Here is a 27,646-nt window from a genome sequence, read left to right on the forward strand (position 1 = left end):
AGCAATAATGCTTATTAAAATTCATTATAAAAATCTAGAAAGAAGAAAATTTATTGTGGAGATCAAGTGTACAAGGAGTAAAAAAAAAAAAAAAAAAAAGTGTGGCATGTTCGATGGCACTCACTCTGGTCCTATGTTATTACATTTTTGTGAATTATCAAATGTTAAGATTTATTATTATTAGCCACATGGTACAAGGAAGCCTGAGGCTTATGCTGTACCAGACCAAAAAAAAAACTTTGAGTTACCCAGAGAGAGAGAGAGAGAGAGAGAGAGAGAGAGAGAGAGAGAGAGAGAGAGAGAGAGAATCAGAAATAGAAGGGAATCACCAAGAAAGGTGATATTCAGCTTAGGACCCTGGGTATGCCAAACCTATACTCACCAGATGTGAGCCCCTGGGGAATTATGCGGTATTATCAAATAAATGCTGCATAATAAATTGCATAAAACAATGCTGCCTCTAATAGGTTGCATAATCATCTTGACATCCCCAACATAATCTGTGAGTCATTATTTATACGTAGAGTATTAAAAAGATCTTGGTCATAAGTTGTATTTTCACTCTATGTTACTACTCTCTTGCAGATGATAGAATTCTTACTTGTGTGTTACAAGTAAGAATTTAATTCAAATGACCACTAATTTATAGATAGATTTTAATTAATATATAGAACTGGACACATGATAACAAACTTGTAATCAGTGAAAGCAAAACAAACCATTATTAATGAAACCTTCTTATCAGATTACTGAATGCACATCCACAATAAGATTTAATAGCCAAAGTTGCTTACACTTGTTAATATATAACTCCTGCTCTTGGAAACAAATATAACGAGTATCTCAGCATAAATAACTGGGCTTGTGGATAGACCATTCTTTTGACTGGGCTAAACATATTAATTTCACAGAATGCAAATTGAGATACTTGCTGTACTTATTTTATGACATTCAAAATAAGCAGAATCTGACTACAACAATATCCATCTTTTTTGCTTTAACAGACTCAGTTCTAAACTATGCTGTTAATATCTGAACCAGAGCTAGCATTAACCCCAGGAACTCTCATCTAGTGAGTAGTATGGACTTGGCACACCCAGGATCCTGAGCTGGATATCATAATCCATCTCTTTCTTGGTGATTCCCTTCTACTTCTGACTCTTGTTTTGTTTCTCTCTCTCTCTCTCTCTCAGGGTAATTCAGAAATTTTTTTTTTTTGGCTGGTGCAGCATAAGCCTCTAGGCTTCCTTGCACCATATAGATAATAATAATAATAATAATATTAATAACTTTCTGAATGGAATATTTAAGCTACTTATAGGTAACCACATCAGGAATGATCATAATTAGAGAAATCAGGTTTGTCTCAAGTTTAAACTTATGTACCCCTCTGAAAAAAGTGAAATTAAATTTAATCCTTAATAATGAAGATAGTAGACATTCTACAGTTATTACAACTATTAATACAACGGCTAAGTGTACACACTGTATTACAGTTACAAAGAGTATAAAAGAGGCAGTACTTGTTTCTACACTAACGTGCTCTCTTATATTACAAATAACTCCTGTGTTATATCATCTCACACCCAGGAACAAATATGGATTCAGGAATACCTACACTTAAGTAAACTGATTTTTCAAATTAAAAATGCTTATTCTTTTGGCAAGTAATATTTTAAAAACAAAACCCATAATTCAAAATGGACTTAATGATATTTTTTGCTTGATATCCCTTCTAAACAACAGAAAAGGATATCCCATTCCTTTTTCTGTTGTTTATTATATTAGCTGGAATCAAGATGCTCATTCCTTTCTCCCCTTCCCTTTTGGAGAGGGAAGATGGTGGAGTTATTTTGTATAAGGTATTTATGTCGATTCCTTATATTAATTAAAACTTGCTGATAAGAAGCTAACTATTTCTTAACAGATTCTTCAATTTTATTTTTGGAAATAAATACTGTATTATTATCATTATTATTATTATTGTTGTTGTTGTTGCTAGAGAGTCTAGGAACTCTAGAAAGTCAGGATTGTGACTTTCTAGAGTTCCTTGTAGGTGTTATCTGGGAGACATACTGCTGCTAGGCTGTTATGTAGGGTCTTTGGCACCACACTGGTGGTTGACACGATGATCAGGATGGTTGTTACTTGCTGCATATGCCACATCTCTTTGATCTCCTGTCTTAGGTTCATGTATTTCCTAATTTTTTTCCTCATTGGTTTTCTGTAGGCTACCAGTGTTGGGCACCGCTATGTCAATCAGATAGGTAGCCTTTTCCTTCTTGTCAACAAGGGTAATGTCTGATCTATTGTGCAGGATTTTCACGTCCATTCTTATGGCATGGTCCCAGTACAACTTGTGGCTAGGGGTCTCTAGTAAGGCCTGAGGTTTGTATTTATTCATTCTCCTTCTTCTTATTATTAAATATCAGCTATTGCTCTTTTAATACATGATACTGGTTTGAGAGTAGTGCAAGTTCTAGTTTTGGGGAACTAAGTAAATGGGTAAAGACATTTCTATTTTTCAATTTCCTGCAACTGACTGGCTGGAAATGGCCATAGTAAAAGAACACCACTGTTTTATTTTCTTTAGTTCACTCTTCCACCAAGGTCTATATAGTTGAAACTTATTTATTATTATTTTTTTTTTTTGCCAAAATTAATTAACAGAATATGTTTACCTTATCTGTCATGCTTTCAAAGAGCATTTTACAGCATTCTTCATTTATATCAGATGTATAACTATCCCCATATGCATCATAATCTCTCTGAAGTTTGGAATTTGTAGCATTTGAAGAATACCACATATCGGTAGGAGCCCTGAAAAAAAAACCAATTCAATAAATCTTAAAAATTATAAAATCCATAAATACTAATAACATTTTTGTAACATTAATTGGAAAATGAAAAGCATTTTTATACTACACAAAAGAACAATCAAGCTCTTTTATTGATATTCAAGAAAATAATCCACAGGTCAATTGATCAGGGTGTCACAAAGCAGAAGTAATGAGAAGCTCTCCCAGAGCTAAGTGGCAGTACTAGTTTCTACACTAATGTGTGCAGTACAACAAACAAAAAGGGATTATGGATTGCTCTGCTGCTATGTAACATTGCTACTACGACAAATGGTGTACTGATTATCTTGGTAAAGTTTCTTTTGCAACAAATGAAAATATAATAAACAGCAAAACATAAAACCAAACTTAGTTAGAGAAAATAAGAGTCAAAAATAAAAAATTCTAGAAAACTAAAGTCAAAATTTGGTCTGGTATGAAACAAACTTTCATACTGGCAACTATTACATTTCTGGGAAGCTTCCTCAAGTAACATTTCCTGATGTCAATAAACTCAAGCCAAAATATGACTGAGTTATTCAAAATCATATCTGTTGGATACTGTCATTCACACTGTCACGTGAAATTTAAAAAGTAAAAGATGAGGTGTAGAATGTGATAATCAGAAAATATTCCCACAGTAGCTGCTTCAGTTGGCAAGGGAAGATATTCTGCAGTGAGCAATATATTGTACTGCTCACTTCAAATATCTTCATAAAAATCATTGCAGAATATCTTCCCATACCTTCCGAAACTTCCAAAACAATTTCAGTCATCACATTCTAGTAGTGTTTCGTTATTAATCAGCTGTATGCTATGATATGAACTGTCCAGTCATGATCATGAGCTGAATTCATGAAATGTTCAGTCATATCATGAGCTGAATTCATGAAATGTCCAGTCGTATCATGGCATACATGTGATTCACACTAGGGAAGAAATTCCTCCAGGCAGTTAAAGTAAAATTTCACAATCATATACATACAATTTACAACAGCTGAAGCAATAATACTAAATTATTTATTTTTTTAAACATGAAGTTTGTAAAAAAGTGCTGGATTATTGAACTTGGGATTTAAGAGATAGTACTACATTTACAAAATCAATAAATACAATAAGGAATATCAGAAATATGGTATCACGATAGGGTGTATAGAATATGGGTATAAAACAGGAGTGTAGAAAAATATAAAAAATTAATATTTAATAAGTATTACAATCCATTAGTCAAGTATTAGTTTATTTCAAGCAGTACTTCTAGTGTGATTACAGTAATGTCAGGAGTCTTGTCAATAAAATGGCTGAATTTAAACTCATGGTTAGGACAAATAATGCTGAGAGAAATGTGGTGCCATGAAGAAATTGGGGATAATGAGTTCCACTATGGTAGGTACAGGGCCGTGCCGTGCTATGATACAGAGAGGCGGCCGCATCAGGTGGCACCATAAGGGGGCGGCATAAGCAGCGAAATCAAAATACAATTTGAACCATTAAGGGGCGGCATTTCGAAGACTTGCATCATACTGAGAAAATCTACCGCACGGCCCTGGGTAGGTATAATGTACTTAGGGAAGATAGAAGGGGTAGTAGTGTCATGTTTCAATTGGAATGGGAAAGCAAGCACGAACGTCATATGTGGGTGACGTAAATGTGCCCCAGATTAATTGGAGTAGGGGGGGAAACTAACCATGGGGAAATTTTTTTTTAAAATAAACTAGATGAGATGATTATTATTTGTATCGGCTATGTTATAGATAACACTAGGAGATAATATATTCTTGACCTCATCACTACTTATGAATTAGGTACATAACAGATCTTAAAATACAGGAAGCATTGGCAGGTAGTGATCATGCAATTATCAGTTGGAAGACGAAAAAAGGTGTTGTGGTAGTTAAAGGTAAAGGGACAGGTTTTAATTTCAGAAAAGGGGACTTTGCCAGTTTAAGGTGCTTTATGGCATGAATTAATTGGGGAAATTGTAGAGGGAGAATACACTTGATTTCTGGAATACCTTTAAAGCAAAAATCATAGAAGCCATGAATGCAACATACAATTAAGACAATATTGCAGGAGGAGGATGCTGAAATCCTCCTCCTGCAATAGGAGGAGGATTTCAGCAATATGACTGCCCAGCTCTGAAAGAATGCAGAGCTGGACAGTCAAATAGAACAGAAAGAGATTGCATACGATAGTAATAGAGCAATAAAAAGTACTGAAGCCAACAACAACTTCAACAAGTACAGGTCAATATTGATAAAAAGTCGCAAGTTAGGGCTGAATGTGAAAGTGTCTGCAAATCTGCCCAGACACGATAGGAGGGAGTATAATGATGAGAGCCTTGTCAATGAATTCGGCCATGCAAGGCTCAAGGGGAAGAATCTTTTTCAACTTGGTCTGTGCTTGCTGAGAAGAGGGACTGCTTCTACAAGGATGGGATACACTTAAATAGAGATTGTGGAAGAATATTTGCTGATGCTATCGAGGCAATGTTAGGTGGTTGGGAAAACTGCTAGCTTGGGGGGATACATGGACTAAAAGATTAACAGTGGCCACAGGCAGAGGCAAAAGTGATTCTTGTACTGCTTCTATTAGAATGGGCAGCAGACTGGAAAGCAAGGTAATGGAGATTTCCAGGAATCCTGGGAGTCATAGTGGAACAAGTAAATACGTGAGCTGTGTTAGGGTGGCTAGGAGCAGGAACAGATGCATGTATACTTGCATGTACACCAATGCTAGGAGTATAGTTAATAAAATTGATGAGCTTGAAGTGCTAGTGAAGACATCAAAGGCAGATACTGTTGAGATATCAGAGACGTGGTGTCACACAGATATAGGCAGTGCAGAGTTGGAATTTGGGGAGTACAATGTGTATAGGAAGGATAGACAGGATAGGAAGGGAGGAAAGGTTATACTGTTAATTAAGAAACACATAAAATCTAAGGAAGTGCATCCAATTGATGTTGGTGAAGAATGTTGAGTCTTTTTGGTGGGAAATAAGCACTGGGAAAGGAAAAATGAGAGTAAAAAAAAAAAAAAAAGAAGTAAAGTGCAGCCATTATCAACCCACTGCAGGGTGGAAGCCTCCTCAACAATTCATGCTGAGGGAAATGGACCATAATCTGCCACGCTGGTCCAGTGCTGGTTGGCAGATCGACCGTATTCAGCAGTCAGGGGCTTGAACCCCGGTCTACTGAAAGAGCGTGTGCTACTGCACTCCCGCTCCTGCCCACTCGGCTACGGAGGCCGTATGAGAGTAGGTGAGTGTTATAGGCCTGATGAATCTGATGAGTATAATGAGCAATTGTGCAGAGAAATAGAGTGGGCCAGTAAATCGGAATGTCTTATAATGGGAGATTTTAACTTTCCAGATACTGACTGGAACTTGTGGGTTGGTCACCAGCACACTAGCAACACTTTTGTAGATTTATTGGATGACTGTTTTCTACAGCAACATGTTTGAAAGGCAACCAGAGGGAGTAATAGTCTTGATCTGATTATCAGCAGTGATTCTTCATGCATTAAGAATCTGCAGATAAAGGAACCACTGGGCTACAGTGATCACAATGTATTGATGTGGGAATTAGTTAAAGATGTAACTACCATCAAGGTTAAGGCTAAAGGGAAGGGCTTTTGCTTTCGTAAAGGTGACTACAGAGGTCTCAGACAGTTTTTAAATTCTGTAGAGTGCAATGATGTTACCAACAGTGAATTCTAAATGGGAAGCCTTCAGGGACTTAATTTTGGAGGCTACTAGGCTTTTGATTCCAACTAAGAAATACTGTTCAACGTTTAGGCCTAAATGGATGTCAGATGAATTAATGAGGCTAATGGCAGAGAAGAAGAATGTATGAAATGCATATAAAGTATCAGGCAATACAGAAGCATATGGCAGGTTCTGAATAATCAAGTCACAAAGGAGGTTAGGCAGGCAAAGGCAAATTATGAGATATCTTTGGCAAAGGATGCAAAGAAAAGCAGCAAGGAGTTCTTTACTTATGTAAACTCTAGAAGGAAAGGGATGAATCAGACTGGTTGACTTAACATAGCTGGGTTGAATATTGATGATCATGCTCAAGTAGCTGATAAACTGAATGAGTATTTTGCATCTACATTCACACATGAGGAGTAATTCAATGAGGGGAGTGTCAGAAGTTTATCAAACGCTGACAGGGAGCTAAGTGATTTTGTAATAACTGAGAGCAAAGTGGAGGAGAAATTGTTGAAGTTAAACATAAGGAAGGCACCTGGGGTGGACGGGATCTATCCAGTTATATTAAAGGCGGCAGCAAAGGAAGTAAGCAAATCTTTAGCCATAATTATGAGAGCTTCCTTGGACTCAGGGGAGGTCCCCATGGACTGGAGGTGTGCAAATGTATCACCAATTCAAAGGAGGTTCAAAAGGTGACACAAGTAACTATAGACCTGTTAGTTTAACTTGTGTTCCAGGGAGAAAAATGGAATCACTGATTAAACAAGCATTGCAGGATCACCTAGACAAGACTGCAGTAATAGTTAAGACACAGCACGGGTTTGTCAAAGGGAGGTCTTGTCTGACCAATTTGATTGCTTACTATGATGTGGTCACAAAGGAACTGAATGCCAAAAGTAATTTTGATATCATATACTTGGATTTCAGGAAAGCTATTGATACCGTTGCACATCGAAGACTGCTGTACAAATTGGAGAGGTATGGCAACAATGGATAAAGGGATGGTTGAGTGGGAGACAACAGATAGTGGTAATCAATGGACACTGCTCTTCATGGACAAATGTTATTAGTGGAGTTCCCCAGGGTTCAGTGTTGGGCCCATTGTTGTTTTGTATATTTATCAATGATATTGATGAAGGTATATCAGGTTTAATGTCCAAGTTTGCAGATGATACAAAGGTTGACAGGGTTGTTAATGATATTAAAGACAGTATACTACTCCAACTGGATCTAGATAAGTTGGGAAAATGGGCCGAGAAGTGGCAACTGGAGTTTAACATTGACAAATGCAAAGTACTGCATATTGGGAGCAATAACTGAAGAGAAACGTACCAACTGGGTGGTACTACACTCGGGGAAGTGGAAAGTGAAAAAGACCTGGGAGTAATTGTGCAGCCAAATATGATTTGATTTGATTTGATTTGAATTTTATTGGCGCATTAGGCCAAATATGAAGTTCACTGAGCAGTGCAGACGGGCTGCCAGGGTAGGTCATTGAGAGTCTTGTCTATGATATATAGGAATTTTGCTAGCAGGGACAGGGAGGTGATAATCCTGTTATACAAGGCAATGGTCAGGCCACACCTAGAGTACTGTGTACAGGTCTGAAGGCCTCATTTTAGGAAGGATGTAGAGTTGCTAGAACGAGTACAAAGAAGGGCAAGAAGATTGTTGAAGGGAACAAATAGGTGGTCTTACCAAGAAAGGCTTAAGTTCTGCAAATTGCAGCACCTGGATTGTAGGCTCCTGTGAGGTGATCTGAGGTGTATAAGGACTTGAATGTGTTGAGCAAGCTGAATGCTGATGGGATTCTTCATCTTGCTCAGACTAAGAACCTGAGGGGGCACAGTTTCAAACTGAGGAAAGAGTTGTAGAATAGATGTGCGGAAAATTTGCCTTTTGCCAGCAGGTAGTTGATTGGTGGAACAGGATTCCATCTTTTGTTGTGGAAGCTAATAGCCTAAATAAATTTAAGGCTGAGCTGGACAGGCATTTGGAATGAATGGAGGGATGAAATGGGAGGTTTTTTTTTTTTTTTGGTTGATGCTGCATAAGCTTGCTTTCTTGCATCGTATGCCTCTACTAATGCTAATTCTAACTGCAAGATGATTTATAATAATACCACAGATAAAGTTAGAGAGGACAAGGCTGAGTGTAAGAAAGCATTGGCTAAGAGAGCAAAGAACAGGGATAAGGAATTTTTCATGTTTGTGAATAAAAAGAAGAAAAAAGATAATCAGATTGGAGGGCTAACAATAAGTCTTAGACAGTGGTTTTTTTGGGACGGTACGGTGTACTGGTACCTTTACTAACATTTGTAAATGTTAAAAAAGGTACTGCATCCAAATGCCACACATTTATAAATGTGTTATAAATGCCACACATTTATAAAATTAGTTTCCGTTGAGTGAAGAAAATTTTCATATAGTGAACAGATTAAGAGAGAATTAACTCGGTAGGCACTATTCGCATTTCTGGCCTTCAGGCAATTGGTGCTGCTGCGCGAATTAAGAGAGCTAAAGGGGTTACCATTCTACAACTTAGTGGTACCTGGTAAAGCCTATCTGACCACCTGTCCCATATACACAGGAGTCGCGCTAGTCAAGAGTGAGCAGATCAAGGTGTATTCCCAATGGGCTCTGGCCCACCTTCTACTGCAGTGTGTCCAACCTTTTCCCGTACAGGGACCATATTGAAAAAATTCAAAGTTACATTTACTGAACAAAACATTTAATGATAGTTAACAAAATTTAAAATGCTGTTTTAGTTCATTTTCCTCATGGACTGTAGGTTGGACACTGCTGTGAATCAACTGTAAGCACCCTGTTCAAGAATTAGGAGAGGGTGATTTTCTTTTACCCCGACAAATAATCATCTGTCATTTCGCGGAAGTGCGTTATCCACATTTTCCCACAAATTTTCCCTATCTCTGTTTACATGGTCGCAGTACCTGAATATCCAAATGACACCGACATTTTCGACAGTTCAAAAAAAAAATCAAATTTAAAAACTAGTGACAATACTGATGACGAGAGACGGAAAATGAGGACAATGAAGGTATTAATCTTTCTAAACATGATTTGTAGGCATTTGGTGAAAGTGAAGTTAAAAAACTGTAAATTAGGTTTCAGTTAAATGGAAGAGATGCAATTCGTGGATTTTGAAGATACCTAATTGATAAGGTTTCGGAAGAATTTGATGAATGTTCTGAGTACGATACCAATTTCATTGAGTGAATGTGAATGAGGATTTCCACAAATGAATCTGATCGCCAGCACTTCGTTGATGACAAAACAGTTTCTTCACTACTGTTTCTTAAAATTGTAGGCCCACTGCTGACCCACTTCAATCTAGAAAAATATGTTGATTCATGGCTGCTTTGGAAACGTCATTCAGCATCCGACACACAATAAGGAAGGAAAGAAGTTGGCATATTTTTTTCAGTATTAATAAATAATATTTCAAAAAATATATATTTTTTAATAAACACCTTCCCACTCTATTCCATTTCTTAAAAAACTCTCTCCTCTCACCCCCCTCCATCCATCCTCCTCCCAGCTTGAGCTGAGGTGCGCAGCCTTTCGGATTCTGTCTCTCTTTTTTTTTTTTTTTAATTAGATCAAAAATGGCTCTTCACTCAAAAAAGGTGCCGACCCCTGACATAGAGTGTCGGATGAGAACTTAATAAAAATTTGGAATATTCTACAAAAACTATTTTAAAATTATTTTTTACTTACGTTATTATTTTTTACTTATTTTTTTATATACTTGAATAATAAATGTATGCTTAATAAACTGTGTTAATATACTTAATTTGTTGTTCTTATTCTAAAAACATTACTACTAAAGTAACAATATGAGGATATATTTTTAGAGTACAAAGTACTCTAAAAATATTTTTTAGAGTAGATTAAAAGGAATTTCATATCCTTTTAATTTTTAATTTTTCCTGATAGCAAAGAATGAGTACTGGCACCCATTTTTTTTACAAAAAAAGCACTGGTTTTAGACAACCCAGGTGATTTTTTATTATTATTAGCTATATGGTGCAAGGAAGCCTGAGGCTTAGGCTGCACCAGCCAAAAAAAATTTTCTGAATTACCCTGAGAGAGAGAGACAGAGAGAGAGAGAGAGAGAGAGAGAGAGAGAGAGAGAGAGAGAGAGAGAGAGGGAGAAGGAAATCACCAAGAAAGAGAAGAATGATGATATTCAGCTCAGGACCCTGGGTGTACCAAGCCCATACTCACCAGATGTGAGCCCCTGGGGTAGATATTGAGGATGAATTGAACAGGTATTTTTCATCTGTCTCTACTGAAAAAAGACCCTTCGTGCTGAGAAGAGCTATGCAAGTGAGGCTGAGGCATACGAAATTAGTGATTTCAAAATTACAGATTTTTGACTGTCTATTAGAAAATCTTTTGAGTATGAAGGCAAGTAAGGCTCCTGGAGTTGATGGCATGTACCCAGTGATTTTGAAGGAGGCTGTCAGGGAGTGTACTGAACCATTTAAGTTAATTATGAGAGCATCTTTGGACTTGGGAGAGATTTCTCGGTATTGGAGAAGTGCCAACACATCATCAATACATATAGGTGATTCTAAGAGCAAAGTTGGTTAGTCTGATATCAGTGGTAGGGAACATCTTAGAAGCAATCATTAAGAGTGAAATCCAGGGATGTTTAGATAGATAAGGCATTCTGAATAACAAACAACATGGTTGTCTTAAGGGAAAATCATGTTTAACTACCTTAGTAAGTATTTTGATACAGTTGAATGAGCTGGACGTAAATAAAAACAATTTCAACATAGCTTATTTAGATTTTAGCAAAGCATTTAACTCAGTCCCTCACGAGAGGTTACTGTAGAAGCTGGAACATGTTGGAATTACTGGAAAAATTCTAAGATGGATTGCTGGGTGGCTGTAGGGCAGAAGGCAGAGAGTTGTCATTAATGGATAGTCTTCCAATTGGTGTAAAGTCAGAAGTGAGGTCACCCAAGGATCGGTTCTTGCACCACTGTTGTCTCTGAATTTCATAAACGACACTGATGATTATTGGTTAGGAGATTATAAGTGCAAGGATTCAGAATTTTAAGCTCGTGGGGACGATAAGTTTTTTTGGAAATTTTTACTGTCTTTTTGATTAATTAACATATTGTGTTTTATAAATAGTTTAAATAGTTTTAGTCATGTTCCTTAGCTTATTTTTAAATTTAGCTAGTGATTTTGTAAGTTACATCTTTTCATAAGGCTATTATATCAGTGTTTTGGTACAAGCATATAACGAGTAGTGCTGTGGAGAAGTAGGGTTTTAATTGTGGTAAGTAGCTCGAGGGTTATAATCATTTGTTGGGCATATATATTTTTGTGTTTAGCTAAGGAATTTTACATTTTAGTAAGGAAATAATTAATTTAACACTGTGATTGTAATGATACAAATTTATACAGCATCAGAAGAATCAAAAAAAAAAAAAAAAAAACTTCCCATTTCACCTATCCATTAACTCAAAACATTTGTCCAGTTCTTCCATGAATTTATTAATGATATAAACTTCCACAACAGCACATGCAAGTCTGTTCCAGCGATCAACCACTCCCTAGTTAAAGGCAAATTTCTGCATATTAATTCTGCAAATATCCTTCCTCAATTTGAATTTATGTCCCTCGATGTACTCAAGACATGACCTGACCACTGTCTTTATAAAAAGGGATAATTGCCTCCTTATCTCTGCTAGCAAAGTTCCTGCATATTGACAAGATCCCATGGGCTGCTATGGCAGCCTGTCTGCATTTCTCAGAGAATTTCACATCTGACTGACAATTACCTCCAAGGTCTTTTTCATTTTCCATTACCCTGAGTTATCACAGACGGTACATTATTCTGGGGTTACTGCTGCCTATATGCAGTACTTTACGTTTGTCAATGTTAAACTTCAGCTGTCATTTCTCAGCCCATCTGCCTAACTTTTCTATATCCTGTTGTAGTAGCATAGCATCATTCCTGTTCAACCACCATGCCAACTTTCCTATCATCTGCAAACTTGGACATTAAGCTTGACATGCCTTCATCAATAACATTGATAAATACAAGAAACAACAATGGGCCCAACATCGAACCCTTGGAGGAATCCACTAATAACATTAGCCCAAAAAAGAGCAGTGTAAATTGATTACCGCACTCAGTCTTCTCCAGCTCAACCATCCCATTATCTATAGCAGCAACTGTTCCAATTTGCAAAGCAGTCTTTTATATGAAACAGTATAAAAAGTTTACCTGAAATTCAAGTATATGATAGCAAAATTATTTTTTGCATCCAGTTCCTTTGGGGCCACATCATAGTATCCAATCAAATTGGGCAGACAATTTCCCCTTAACAAACCAATGCTGTGTCTGAGGTATAACTGCTGTCTTCTCTAGATGATCCTGCATTGCTTCTTTAACCAGTGCCTCCATTAATTTCCCTGGAACAGAAGTTAAACTAACAGGTCTGTAATTATTTGTGTCACAATTTGATCCCCAATTCACAAAGGGGAACCTCCCTTGAATCCAAGTGTGCCCTCATTATTATGACAAAAAGTTTGCCTACTTCTTTTGCCACCTCCTTTAATAAAATTGGACAGATTCCATCCACCCCAGGTGCCTTTCTTATGTTTAAAGTCAACAATTTTCTCTCCACTTTGCTCTCAGTTATTACAAAATCATTTGTAATAACTGTTAGAGTTTGATAAACATCTGGCCATCTCCTCCTTGAATAACTCCTCATGTGTGAATGTAGACGCAAAATACTCGTTCAGTTTGTGAGCTACTTGAGCAGGATCATAAACAGCTGGACCATTGATACAAGTGGACCAATCCAATTCATCCCGTTCCTTCCAGAGTTCACATAAGTAAAGAAGTCAACTAGGGAACGAGAGTAGCTTCATGTGGGCGAAGTTTTACTTAAATTTTTGCTGTTTTATTGACTTAACTGGCTTTTAATTTATTTTCTAGAAGTAGCTTTATATTCCTAATTATGATACTTAGTTTATTTTGAATTTAGATAGAGATTTTGTAAGTTATTACTTAGTATTGGTAAAACTTGTACTGTTCACAACTTTCCGCCATTGTTGTAATATATTAGAACGTTACAGAATGTGAATAGCGTAACATATATCTTGAAATTGATAGTGTAAGGTATAACGTAAAACCAGATAGTGCAATACGTAGTACTGTATTGGGGGGGGGAAGTATATGATGAGAGCAATGTGAATCAATTCCACCCTGGAGAGATTGTGCAAAGCTCAAGGGGTACACTTTTAGGTGGGTTGGAAAACTGATAGCTTGGGGGGGTTGGGTTTACAGAGTAATAGATTAACAGTAGCTGCAGGCAGAGGTGGAAATGATTCTTGCACTGCTTCTATTGAAATCAACAGCAGCCCGGAAAGCAAGTTGCTGGGGATTTCAGGAACTGATGAGAGCCATGAAACACATAAATACATGGGATGTGTTAGAGTAACTAGTAGTAAGAACAGGTGCATGTATACTTGCATATACACAATGCTAGGAGTACAGTAAATAAATTTGATCAATTTGAAGTGCTGGTCAAAATATCAAATGCGGATATTGTTAGGATATCAGAGATGGTTTTCACACAGATATAAGGAATGCAGAATTGGAATTTGGGAAATACAATGTGTTCAATTAAGGAGGAAGGGTTATGCTGTTAGTTAAGAAACAAAATTTAGAGAAGTGCATCCAGTTGATATTGGTGGATTGTGCAATTTGAGTCAGTTTGGTGTAACATAAGGAATGGGAAGGCAAAAATGAGGATAGCAGTTTTTTTAGGCCTAATGACTCTCATGAGTACAATGAACAATTATACAGAGAAATTAGCATTAGCATTAGTAGAGGCATTTGATGCAAGAAAGCAAGCTTATGCAGCATCAGCCAAAAAAAAAAAAAAAAAACCCACTTCCACTTCACCCCTCTGTTCGTTCAAAATACCTGTCCAGCTGAGCCTTAAACTTATTTAGGCTATCAACCTCCACTACAAGGGATGGAAGTCTGTTCCACCAACCAACCACCCGCTGGCTAAAGGCAAATTTCTGCACGTCTATCCTACATCTGTCTTTCCTCAATTTGAATTTATGCCCTCTCAGGTGATTATTCTGAGCTAGAGGAAGAATCCCATCAGCATTGAGCATGCTCAAACCATTCAAGGCTTTATACACCTCTATCAGATCACCTCGCTGGTGCCAAGTCTCCAGCACTGTAATTTGCAAACCTTAAGCCTTTCTTCGTAAGAGCACCCCTTTGTTCCATTCACTAATCTTGTTGCCCTTCTCTGTACTCGTTCCAGCAGCTCTACATCCTTCTTGAAATGAGGCCTCCAGACCTGTATACAGTACTCTAGGTGTGGCCTGACCATTGCCTTATACAAGGGAATAATCACCTCCTTATCCCTGCTGGAAAAATTCCTGTGTATCATTGACAATACTCCATGAGCTACTCTTGCAGCCCATCTGCACTGCTCAGAGAACTTCATATCTGCCTGCACAACCACCCCCAAGTCCCTTTCATTCTCTACCACTGTCAGTGTAGTACCACAGAGTTGATACGTTGCTCTGGGGTTGCTGTTTCCCATGTGTAGTACTTTACATTTGTCAATGTTAAACTTCATTTGCCACCTCTCAGCCCATCTGCTCAACCTTTCCAGATCCTGTTGCAGCAGCATAGTGTCAGTAGTGCCCTTGACAACCCTGCCAACCTTTGTATCGTCTGCAAACTTGGACATTAAGCTTGATATACCATCATCAATATCATTTATAAATACAGAAAACAATAATGGACCCAACACTGAGCCTCGAGAAATGGAGTGGGCCAGTAAATTAGTGTGTCTTATAATGGAGAATTTTAACTTCCCAGATATTGACTGGAACTTGACGATTGGTCACTTCCATACTAGCAAGGCTTTTGGGGATTTATTGGATGATTGTTTTCTACAGCAGCATGTTAGAGAGGAAACCAGAAGGAGTAACGCTCTTGGTCTGATTATCAGCAGTGATTGTCCTTACATTTAGAATTTACAGATAAAGGAAACACTAGGTGGCAATGACCACAATGTATTGCTGTGGGATTTACTTAAATATGTAACTACCATCAGAGGTAAGGGGATGGGTGTTTCCTTTCATAAAGGTTTTAGAGTGGTCTCAGAGATTTTTCAAATTCTATACAGTGGGACCAACTGATGATGTTACCAACAGCAATTTCAAAATGGGAAGCATTCAAAGAACTTATCTTGGAAGCTACTAGGCTTTACATACCAACTAAGAAATATTGTTCAAGGTTTAGGCCTAAATGGATGTCAGATGAACCAATGAGACTTGTGGCAGAGAAGAAAATTCAAGGGATGCACATAAATTATCAGGTGACACGGAAGCCTATGGCAGATATAATCTAGTCTGTGTCAAGTGACAAAGGAGATTAGGCAAGCGAAGACAGATTATGAGAAATCTTTGGCAAAGGATGCAAAGAAAAACAGCAAAGACTTCTTTACTTGTATAAATTCTAAAAGGAAGGGGGTGCGAGGCCCATAGCTGATGCCGTCTCCGTCGGTTGCGATCTCCTTGGAGTCGGGTTGTTTGGGAGTGCAGCCCTAAGTGGGTGGTAAACTCCACCTAAGGCTAAATACGGCCGTGAGACCGATAGCAAACAAGTACCATGAGGGAAAGTTGCAAAGAACTTTGAAGAGAGAGTTCAAGAGTACGTGAAACCGCTCAGAGGCAAACGGGTGGGCCCTCGAAAGCCGAACAGAGTGGTCCACTTTATATTAATGGTTTGAGTATAGATGATCATTCTCAGATAGCTGCCAAACTAAATGAGTATTTTGCATCTACAGTCACACATGAGGAGTTATTCGAGGAGGAGAGGGCCAGATGTTTATCAATCTCTAACAGGGAGTTAAATGATTTTGTAATAACTGAGAGAAAAGTGGAAGAAAACCTGTTGAAGTAAAACATAACAAAGGCACCTGAGTTGGATTGGATCCATACAATGGGAAAAGGCTGTGGGAAAGGAAGTAAGCAAACCCTTAAATGTAATTATGAGAGCAAACGTGGACTCAGAGGAAGGACTAGAGACCCCAGAGACTGAAGATGTGCAAATGTATCTCCAATTCACAAAGGGAGATCAAAGGGTGACAGGAGTAAAAACAGACCTGTTAGTTTGACTTTGGTTCCAGGGAAAATAATGGAGTCACTGGTTAAAGAGGCATTTCAGGATTATCTAGACATGACTGCAGTATTAATCAGACCCAGCATGGGTTTGTTAAGGGGAAGTCTTGTGGAATACTATGACATGATCACAAAGGAACTGGATAGGAAAAATAATTTTGATTTCATACACTTCTATTTCAGGAAAGCTTTTCATACTGTTGAAAATGTAAGGCTACTGTACAAATTAGAGCAGTATGACATTAGAGCAGTATGGCATGTTGCTACACTGGATAAAAGGTTTTTATTTGGTTTTTTGGAGCATTAGCAACTAAGGCCATATTGCTCTGGGGATATGCTGTGGTCATTCCCTGACCTTTCCGCATCCTCCGTATTTGGTGGTCATGGGCTCGAAACCCGGTCTAATCAAGAAGCGTGTGCTATGCACTGCTGCTCTTGCCCACCTGGCTATGGAGGCGCCACTGGATAAAAGGATGATTGAGTGGGAGAAGACAGAGTGGTAATCAATGGACATTTTTCTTCGTGGACTAATGTTATTAGTGGAATCCCCCAGGTTCGGTGTTGGACCCATTGTTGTTTTGTATATTTATCAATGATATTGATGAAGGGAGATCAAGCTTAATGTCAAAATTTGCAGATGATACAAAGGTTGGCAGGGTTGTTAATAACAGTATTCTTCTGTAACAGGACCTTGAGAAGTTGAGCAGATGGGCTGAGAAGTAGCAACTGAAGTTTAACATTTTCAAATGCAAATTACTGCATATGGGTATCAGTAACCCCAGAGAAATGTACCAACTGGTTGGTGTTATACTCAGGGTAGTGGAGATTGAAAGAGACCTGGGGGTAATTGTGCAGAAAGATATGAAGTTTTCTGTGCAGAGTAGACAGGCTGCCAGAGTAGGTCATGAGGTCTAGTCAATGATACACAGGAATTTTGTGAGCAAGCATAAGGAGGTGATTATCCACTTGTACAAGACAATGGGCAGGCCACACCTTCAGTACTGCGTACAGGTCTGGAAGCCACATTTTAAGAAAGATGTAGAGTTGCTAGAACCAGAGTGCAGAGAATTGCAACAAGACTGGTGAGGGGAACAAAGAGGTGCTCTCATGAAGTAAGAGCTTAAGTTCTGCAAATTGTAGCATCTGTAGAGTAGGCACCTGCAAGGCAATCTGATTGAGGTGTATTAGGCCTGAATGGATTGAGCAGGCTCAATGCTGATGAGATTCTTCCTCTTGCTCAGATTACAAACATGAGGGGGCATAACTGAAATTGAGAAAAGACAGCTGTCGAATAGATGTGCAGAAATTTGCCTTTAGCCAGCAGGTAGTTGATTGGTGGAACAAACTTCCATCTGTCATTGTAAAAGTTGAAAGCTTAAATAAATTCAAGGCAGAACTAGACAAACATTTGGAACGAATGGATGGGTGAAATGGGAAGGGTTTTTTTTTTTTTTTTTTTGGCTCATGCTGCATAAGTTTGCTTTCTTGCATCATATGCCTCTACTAATGCTAAGTCTTTGCTGATTTTCTTTGCATCCTTTGCCAAAGATTTATCGTAAGCTGCCTTCTCTTGCCTAACCTTCTTTGTGACTTGAATACAGACTAGCTTATATCAACCATAGGCTTCTGTGTTGCCTGATAATTTATATGTATCCCCATGCATTTTTTTCCCCTCTTTCATGTGTCTCATTAGTTAATCTGATATGCATTTAGGCCTAAACCTTGAATAGTATTCCTTAGTTATTATAAAAAGCCTAGTAGCTTTCAAGATTAATTCCTTAAATGCTTTCCATTTAGAATTTGCTGTTGATAACATAAGTAGTTGATCCCACTGTATGGAATTTAAGGAGTGTCTGAGACCACAGTAGTAATCACCTTTATGAAAGCAAATACCCCCCTTCCCTTTCCCCAGATAGTAAAGGGAAGGTTATCCCACAGTAATAATATCTACCCTGTGCTCACTGTTTTTTTTTTTTTTTTTTTTAAGGCAAAGCCAGGGTTCATCCTGCCACATTCTATTTCTCCCTACTGACCCAGTTCGCCCCCCTGTGGCAAAGGATGGCAACTACGGGTCCAGTGTTGTCCCACAGGCAACTAGGCTAAGTGACCGAAAGAACAACACACCAAAACTAATCTTACAGAAACACTCACTCACTAACCCACAATATCTGCCCTTTAAAGAGTCATGTATTCATCACAGTTACTATGTGGAATTGGGGGGGAAACCCGTTCCACTTGATATGAAACACTATGTTCTTTCTGTACACATTGTACTCTCCAAATTCAAATTCTGCATTCCTTATAGCTCTGTGACATAATATCCCTGATATACCAACAATATCTGCCTTTGATGTCTTGACCAGCCCTCCAAATCATTGAATTTATTTACTATACTCACAGCATTAGTACACATGCAAGTATACATGCAACTGTTCTCACTCTTAGTTACTCTAGCACAGCCCATGTCTTTACTTGTTCCATGATGATTCCCACAGTTTTTGAAATCTACAGCACCTTGCTTTCCAGGCTGCTGCTGATTCTAATAGAAGCAATGCAAGAATCACTTTCACCTTTGCCTATAGCAATTGTTCATCTAGTGGTCTGCGTAACCCCCCCCCCCCAAACTAGTAGTTTTCTGACTCATCTAACACTGCCTCAATAGCTTCAGCAAATATTCTTGCACTCTTTCTATTTAAGTGTATCACTTGCTACTGTAATATAATGTGTCACTGCATTTAGGAATCTATTGGTGTAGTATTGTGAATTAATCAATTAAATTTATCAATTTTCATTCTTAATCAATTAAGTTGTATTTAAGCGGAAATCATGTTCCAGACTAGGAGCAGCAAAGCTATGGGCACAAAGTAGAGGGAGTGCCGAGTCTCATGGAAGAATCGAAAGGGGCAATTCTGCAATGTACCAGGGCCTAACAAAATGTGCAATTTGTGAAATGTTTGCAGAACTTTCTGGAACAGGACATGATCCATCCAAGGGGAATGTCTTTGTGTTATAGGTGCAAGGAGTGTGAAGAAATCATCTGAGAAATCTTTCTGAGAGGCGTTTAAAAGTTCAGAGTAGGGTAGATGCGCTTGAAGGAATTAAAATGAGATGCCCAACTCAATGCCAGAGCTTACACTTGTGCATCAAACAACACAGTGGCAATCTCCAAGGCAGAATGCACGGTTCCAACAGGGGGAGTTTATTGTCGGTGACTGTGTCAGGGAAACATGTACAATAAGGTGGAATAGGGTCAGGGCATGTCGACCAGGAGCAAAGTACATGACACTGCATAGCAGATACCATCTTTTAAGGGCACAAAAGGTGAGATTGTTGTACATGTTGACACTAATGATATTAAGAGAAGGAGATCTGAAGACTTACTTAAAAAGTACAGTGTGATTTTGGCAAAACGTCGCGAGTTAGGAATGAATTTGAAAATGTCTGCAATTTTGAGCAGATACAATAGGAGGAAGTATATGTTGAGAGCTTTGTCAATCAATTCAGCTTTGGGGACATTGTGCAAAGCTCATGGAGTAAAATTTTTCTCAGCATGTCTGTGCTTGTTAACAGGAGACTGTTTTTCCAGGGATGGGATATACTTGAATACAAGCACAAGCAGTGCAAGAATATTTGCTAATGGTATCAAGGCAGCGATAGGTGGGTCGGAAAACTGCTAGCTTGGGGGGGTTCACGGAATAATAGTTTAACTAGAGGCACACGCAGAAACAAAAGAGATTCTTGCACTGTTACTACTGGTATTATGCAGCAGCCTGGAAAGGAAGGTGTCTGGGATTTCCAGCTTTGCTGAGGGAAATCATGGAACAAATAAATACATGCTCTGGGTTAGGATAACTAAGATCAAGAACAGATGAATGTACACTAATGCTAGGAATATTACAAATAAATCTGATGAATTTGAAGTACTGATTAAATCATAAAACAGAAACATTGTAGGAATAGCAGAAATGTGGTCACAAGTGTTGCTGAATTTAAATATGGGGAGTACAATGTATACAGGTCAGGAGAGGTAGAGGGGGTTATGCTCTTAGTAAAGAAGCATATAAAATTTAAGGTAGTGCACCCTGCCTTAGATTTAGGAGGAAGCAATACTCTTGATCTGCTTATCAGCAGTGAGTCTACATGTATTTAGAATCTGCAGGTAAAAGATCAATTGGATGTCAGTGATCACAGTCAACTAATGTTAAATTTAATTAAAGACATAACTACTGTCAATGATAAAGGGAAAGGCTCTTGCTTTCATAAGGGTGACTACAGTGATCTCAGTTATTTGGTTTTTTTTTTTTTTTTTTTTTTTTAGGAGCATTAGCCACTAAGACCATATTGCTCTGGGGATATGCGGTGGTCATTCCCTGACCTTTCTGCAACCTCCGTATTTGGTGGTCACAAGCTTGAACCCCGGTCTAATCAAGAAGCTTGTGCTACGCACTGCTACTCGTGCCCACCTGAGTGATCTCAGACTTTTTTTAAATCCTGTAGTGTAGACCAACTGATATGTCACCAATGGCAAATTCTAAATGGGATAATATGTCACCAACAGCAAATTCGGGGAAGTAATCAAAGAGGCTACTAGTCTATTCATACCAATGGGATAATTCTAAATGGAATATGTCACCAACAGCAAATTCAAGGAAGTAATCAAAGAGGCTACTAGTCTATTCATACCAACGAAGAAATACTGTCCACGGTTTAGACCTAAATGGATGGCAGATGAACTTTTGAAACATCTTAATTTTACTAACTAAAGTATATCTTCCATAGAAAGATATACTTTAGTTAGTAATCAAGTTTTTTTTTTTTTTTTTAATGTAAACCCCAAACACGAGAGGTATTAGAACCTACAGTACTTAGTATCATGCTTGGATTGGAGGTTGAGAAGATGAAAGAAGATATTTGTTGACACTGGACTTGAACTACTGAAGACGGTAATTTTCAGGAAATACGTACGAAGGAAGGTTGTTCCAGAAAACGGCAGTTGAATGAATAAACGAGGAAGATGAAAAGTTGGTTCTGTGAGTTTGAAGTTGGACAGTAAATGGATGTTGGCTAGTGGCGGCACGTGTTAGGACTGTTTTGAAAGAGAGAGCGGGAATTATAGAAGCCAATTCAGAAGAACGGTGCCCATGGAAGTATCTGTAGAAGAGGCATGCAGCAGAAACATTACGTCTATGAGACAGCGAGTGGAGAGACTTTGTTAAAGATGAATCATTAATTAACCTAACTGCCCTCTTCTGAATGGAATCAAGAAGCCTGAGAAAGGTTTTGGGGGCACCACCCCAGATGTGGGAACAATATTCCATGGTAGGGCGGATTGACACTGATGGAATCCATACTGGCGATCGCTGATCAGACGGAAGGTTTCGAGGTAGTTTAAGAGTTGCCGGTTAATTAATTTCTCCATTACTTTAGAAAGAGTAGAAGTAATTGCAATGGAACGATAATTGGATGGGAGGGATTTGTCACCCTTTTTAGGAACTGGCTGGATATGAGCAAATTTCCAAGCAGCAGGAAAAACACCTTTGGAATAAGAAATTAAAAAAAGGCGGCAAAGAATAGGAGTAAGTTCAGGAGCACAGGTTTTGAGAACAAGTGGAGAAATATCATCGGGACCTTGAGCTTTCTTAGCATTAAGATTCATCAAAATCCTTCTGACATCCTTTTGACGTAAGACCACAGGAGGCATTGAATGGAGTGTGTTGGGAATGGTGGGAGGTGTTTTACCAAGATCATTAATACATGAGCTCGAAGAAAAATGGGATGCTAGCAGGTCAGCTTTATCCTTGGCTGAAGTGACAACAGAACCATCTGGTTTGGACAGAGGTGGGAGCAAAGATGGGCAAAAGTTGCGGCCAATAGCTTTGGCAAGAGACCAGAATGCTCGGCTACCATTAGGGCAAGAAGAAAGTTTTCTACTCTTAGCCTGTTCAAACTCTAGTTTGGACTGATTAATAACTGCTTTACAATTGTTGCGAGCTTTGGTGTATGCAGAAAATGAAACTGAAGAATTAGAAACAAGCCAATTACGATATGCAACATTCTTCTCTTGAACAGCCTTAGCACATTTATTGGAAAACCAAGGTTTAGATAAAGGACGAGATTTTAAAGTGGAGTGTGGGATAAAGGATTCCATTCATGCAAGAATAATTTCACTCACACAATCTGAGCAAACGTTGGCATCAGAAGTCTCGCAGGTCATCCCATTTTGCATTCTTGTAACGCCAAACAACACGCAGTTGGGAATAGCCATGAGATAAAGGTTCCATTGAAGAAGTGACAATCACCAAGTTGTGATCTGAAGTGCCTAAAGGATCTCTCACTTCGACCGTGTACTTAGAAGGGTTGTTTGTGAGAAAAAGATCAAGCGTATTGGCTGTATGATTAGGACTGCCTGGTATTCTTGTAGGTAAATGAACAATCTGTGCAAGGTCATTAGTAATTGCAAAAGCCTCAGCATCTCGACCAGCTGAGTCAGTGTGACTAGAAAACAGAAGCCAGCTGGAGTTGTAAACATTAAAATCACCAAGGAAAATTACCTCACTGTTTGGAAAGTTGGACTGGAGAAAGTCAAGTTGCAAAGAGAGGAAGTCAAAGAGCTCCAAGTGATTAGTGGAGTTGGGAGAACGGTAGAGACAACAGATGAATTTGACACAATGAGGTAGAGAGAGATTTTAAGCCAGTTACCTCAGTTACAAATGAGGTTAGGCAAGTTAAGGCAGATTATGAGAAGGCTCCAGCAAAGAATGTAAAGAAAAACAGCAAAGACTTCTATGCTTATATTAAGAGTAGAAGGAACAATTTGAAACACATTGGGCGACAATGTCTATGGGTTAACTGTTAATGATCCTGCTCAAGTTGTGAACAAATTGAATAGGAATTTTGCATCCACTCACACACACATCCGGAATTCTTTAGGAAGAGGGTGTCAGAAGTTCATCAAACTCTAACAAGGAGCGACTTTCTGATAACTGAAAGGAAAGTAGAGAAGAAATTGTTGGAGACGGACATAAAAGACACTGGGATGGTTGAAATCTATCCTATTATATTAGATTAGAGGCAGCAAAGGAGGTAAGCAAACCCTTAGCCACAATTATGAGAGTATTCTAGGATTCAGGGGAGGTTCCTATGGATTAGACAATTGCAAATTTATCCCCAATTCATAAAGGGCAATTAAACGGCATTTGTGAGTAATTAAAGACCTGTGAGATTAACATCTGTTCCAGGGAAAATAATGGATTTACGGATTAAAGGTGTAATGCAGGACAGGACAATCTGGACAGGCATGCAATTATACTGCAATCGCAGCATGGATTTGTTATGGGGCAGTCTTATCTAACAAATGTGATAGATAACTATGATGCAGTGACCAAAGAAGTGAATGCAAAAAATTATTTTTCTATCATATACTTAGATTTCAGAAAAGCTTTTGATACTGTTGCACATAAAAGACTGCTGTACAAACTGGAGCAATGTAGCATTAAGGGCAAGTTACTGCTATGGATAAAGGGATGGGTAAGTGGAAGAAGATGGAGAGTAGTTATCAATGGGCACTGATCTTCGTGGACTAATATTATTAGTGGAATACCCCAAGGTTGAGTACTAGGTCCATGGTTAATTTTGTTTTCAAAATTAATCAATGATACTGATTAAAGCATATCAATCTTAATGTCTAATTTTACAGAGGATACAAAGGTTGGCAACGTGGTTAATGTCAGTCATCAGGATGAGCTACTGCAATAAGATCTAGGAAAATTAGTTTGATGGGCTGAGAAATGTCAGTTGAAGTTTTAATATTGACAATACAAGGTACTGCGTATGGGTAGCAGTAATCCCAGAGTAACATCAACTGTGTGGTACTACAGGGCAATGGAGAATGAAAAAGACCAGGGGGTAATTGTGCAGTCAGACATGAAATTCTGTGAGCAGTGCAGTCATGCTGGCAAGACAGCTCACAGGGTTTTGTGAATGATATACCGAAACTTTGCTAGCAAAATTTCGGTATTAGGAGGTGATTACCCCTTTGTATAAGGCCATTGTTAGGCTGCATTTAGAGTATGGTATATAGAGGTCTGGAGGCCTCACTTAGGAAGGATGTAGTTCTACTGGAACGGGTGCAGAGAAGGGCAACCAGACTGGTGAAGGGAACAAAAAGGGTGCTCTTAACTAGAAAGAGCTTCAGTTCTGCAAATTTCAGTGTCTTCAGACTAGGCACCTATGGGGAGATCTGATTGAGGTATTTAAAGCCTTGAATGGATTGAGTTAGCTGAATATTAATGTTATTTTTCCACTTGCTGAGAATATAAACGAGGGGGCATATATTCAAGTTGAGTAAGGATCATTGTAGGATAAATGTGTGGAGGTTTGAATTCAGCGAGTGGGTAGATAATTGTTGGAACAGGCTTCCATCTGTTAGCATTAGTAGAGGCATATGATGCAAGAAAGCAAGCTTATATAGCATCAGTCAAAAAGAAGAAGAAAAAAAAACAACTTCCCATTTCACCCATTCATTCATTCCAAATGTTTGTCTAGTTCTGCCTTGAACTTATTGAAGTTGTTGACCTCCACTACACAACTGATGGAAGTTTGTTCCAACTATCAACCACCCACTGGCTAAAGGTGAATTTCAGCACATCTATATCTATTCTACAATTGTCTTTTCTCAATTTGAATTTATGTCCCCCAGGTGAGTAATCTGAGCAAGAGGAAGAATCCCATCAGCATCTGTTGTTGTCGAAGTGGATGGGTTGAATAAATTCAAGGAAGAACTAGACAAATTCTTGGAGGGTACGACTGGTGAACTGTGTAGGGTTTTTTTTTTTTTTTTTGGCTGATGCTATATAAGCTTGCTTTCTCAAATCATTTCCCATTGCTACTACTACAATTGAGGTAAAAGGCTTGAAGTCAAAATTTGCAGATGACGTAAAGATTGGTAGAGTAGTTCAAGATCAGTATAAAGCCGTGCTCCTTCAGGATGGTCAAAAAAGTGGCAGCTATGTTTTAATGCACCAAAATACAAGGTCTTATTACAATCGGGGAATAGCAACCCCAAATAAATTATGTACTTGGGGAGGTTGAATTAATAAACAGTTGAGAAAGAAAGAGATCTGGGATTTATAATACTGGCAGATATGGAGTTTTCTGAACAGTATAAACAGTCAGCCAGGAAAGCCAATGGTATCGATGATTTATCGAACATTATCCTGTAGAGATATAGCAGTCCTAGTATAAGGCAATGGTAAGACCACATTTGGAATACTGTGTTCAAGTATGTAGACCTCATCAGAAATAAGACATCAAGCTTCTTTAAAAGGTTCAAAGATGGACAACTTGCACAGTGAGATTGGCAAAAGGCAATCATAAAGGAAAGACTATGTGGGCTACAGGGCTTACAACCTGACACCATAGAGATGAATAATTTAGGTTTATAAAGCTCTAAGAGGGTTAGTAAAATGAATAAAAGCAGAATTGTTACTGTTATAGAGAATTCCAGAAATTTGTGGTATAAATTCAAATTAGAGAGGAAGGGGTTTAAACTAGATTGTACGATTTTTCTATTAACTATTTTGTTTTTTTTTTGTTATTTTGGTTTTTAGGAGCATTAGCAACTAAGGCCATATTGCTCCGGGGTTATGCGGTGGTCATTCCCTGACCTTTCCACATCCTCCATATTTGGTGGTCACGGGCTCGAACCCTGGTCTAATCAAGAAGTGTGTGCTACGCACTGCTGCTCCTGCCCACCTGGCTACGGAGGTGCCATTTCTATTAGCCAATGAGTTGTTAATTGATGGAACATGTTGCCTTGGGAGATAGTTGAGGCTGACAGTTTGGAAGTAAATTAAGTCAACTGGATAGTTACCTAACGAAACAGGCCTACGCGCTCTGGATTCATTGAGGAATTTATTGTAGCTTAAACACAGAGCGTACAGATAAAGCAGAAATATATGAGCTTTCGGCTATATGGTAGCCTTCGTCAGAATTAAAATACATGAATGGCAGTTGGAATGAAGATGTGCACTGCCAGGTGCGTGAGACGCGAGGTTTAATTGTTTGTTGACGTCTGTGGCTGTGACGCATGATGACGTGGCCAGCGCTTGTCCAATGACAGAACTACTGACTCTGTGATCGGGTTGAGTTGGTAACCACTGTTCCTGTTTAAGGATTTATCCGAAGATTTTATATTTAATGATTCCAACCAGGTACGCTTTAGGTAATGGTGGGATCTGTCTACCACCACGACATCGCGGTGTGGGTCGATGTCGTGGTGGGTTGTCCATAGCGTACCTGGTTGGAATCATTAAATATAAAATCTTCGGATAAATCCTTAAACAGGAACAGTGGTTACCAACTCAACCCGATCACAGAGTCAGTAGTTCTGTCATTGGACAAGCGCTGGCCACGTCATCATGCGTCACAGCCACAGACGTCAACAAACAATTAAACCTCGCGTCTCACGCACCTGGCAGTGCACATCTTCATTCCAACTGCCATTCATGTATTTTAATTCTGACGAAGGCTACCATATAGCCGAAAGCTCATATATTTCTGCTTTATCTGTACGCTCTGTGTTTAAGCTACAATAAATTCCTCAATGGATAGTTACCTACATAAGGAGGGAAGCAAATAATTTGTATTTTCTTATTTACTTTTTTTTTTCCCCCAGCAAAAGCCTTTGGCTTTCTTACACTATAGGCTGCAACTTTTGCCCATCTCTGGCCCCACCTGTCAAAACCAGATGATTCTATTGCCACTTCAGCCAAAGATAAAGCTTACCTGCTAGCATCCCACTTTTATTCTAACTCGTGTATTGATAATCTTGGTAAACCACTTCCTACCATTCCCCATACACTCCATTTGATGCCTCCTGTGGTCTTCCG

The 27,646-nt window shown here is 38.6% G+C and overlaps 1 protein-coding gene across 2 annotated transcripts in view; it reads right to left on the reverse strand.

Annotated features, from left to right (window-relative positions):
- Nucleotides 1–27,646, reverse strand: part of DNAlig4 (DNA ligase 4) — a 462,385-nt gene that overhangs the window by 69,530 nt on the left and 365,209 nt on the right. For both annotated transcript variants that reach the window (XM_090384659.1, XM_090384660.1), the window contains one exon: nt 2,682–2,820. In XM_090384659.1, the coding sequence (XP_090240785.1) occupies nt 2,682–2,820 (139 nt within the window). The remainder of the gene's footprint in view (nt 1–2,681; nt 2,821–27,646) is intronic.

This window comes from Mastigoproctus giganteus, chromosome 11 (assembly GCF_048544385.1).
Source record: "Mastigoproctus giganteus isolate SK-2022 chromosome 11, ASM4854438v1, whole genome shotgun sequence".
NCBI lineage: Eukaryota > Metazoa > Arthropoda > Arachnida > Uropygi > Thelyphonidae > Mastigoproctus > Mastigoproctus giganteus.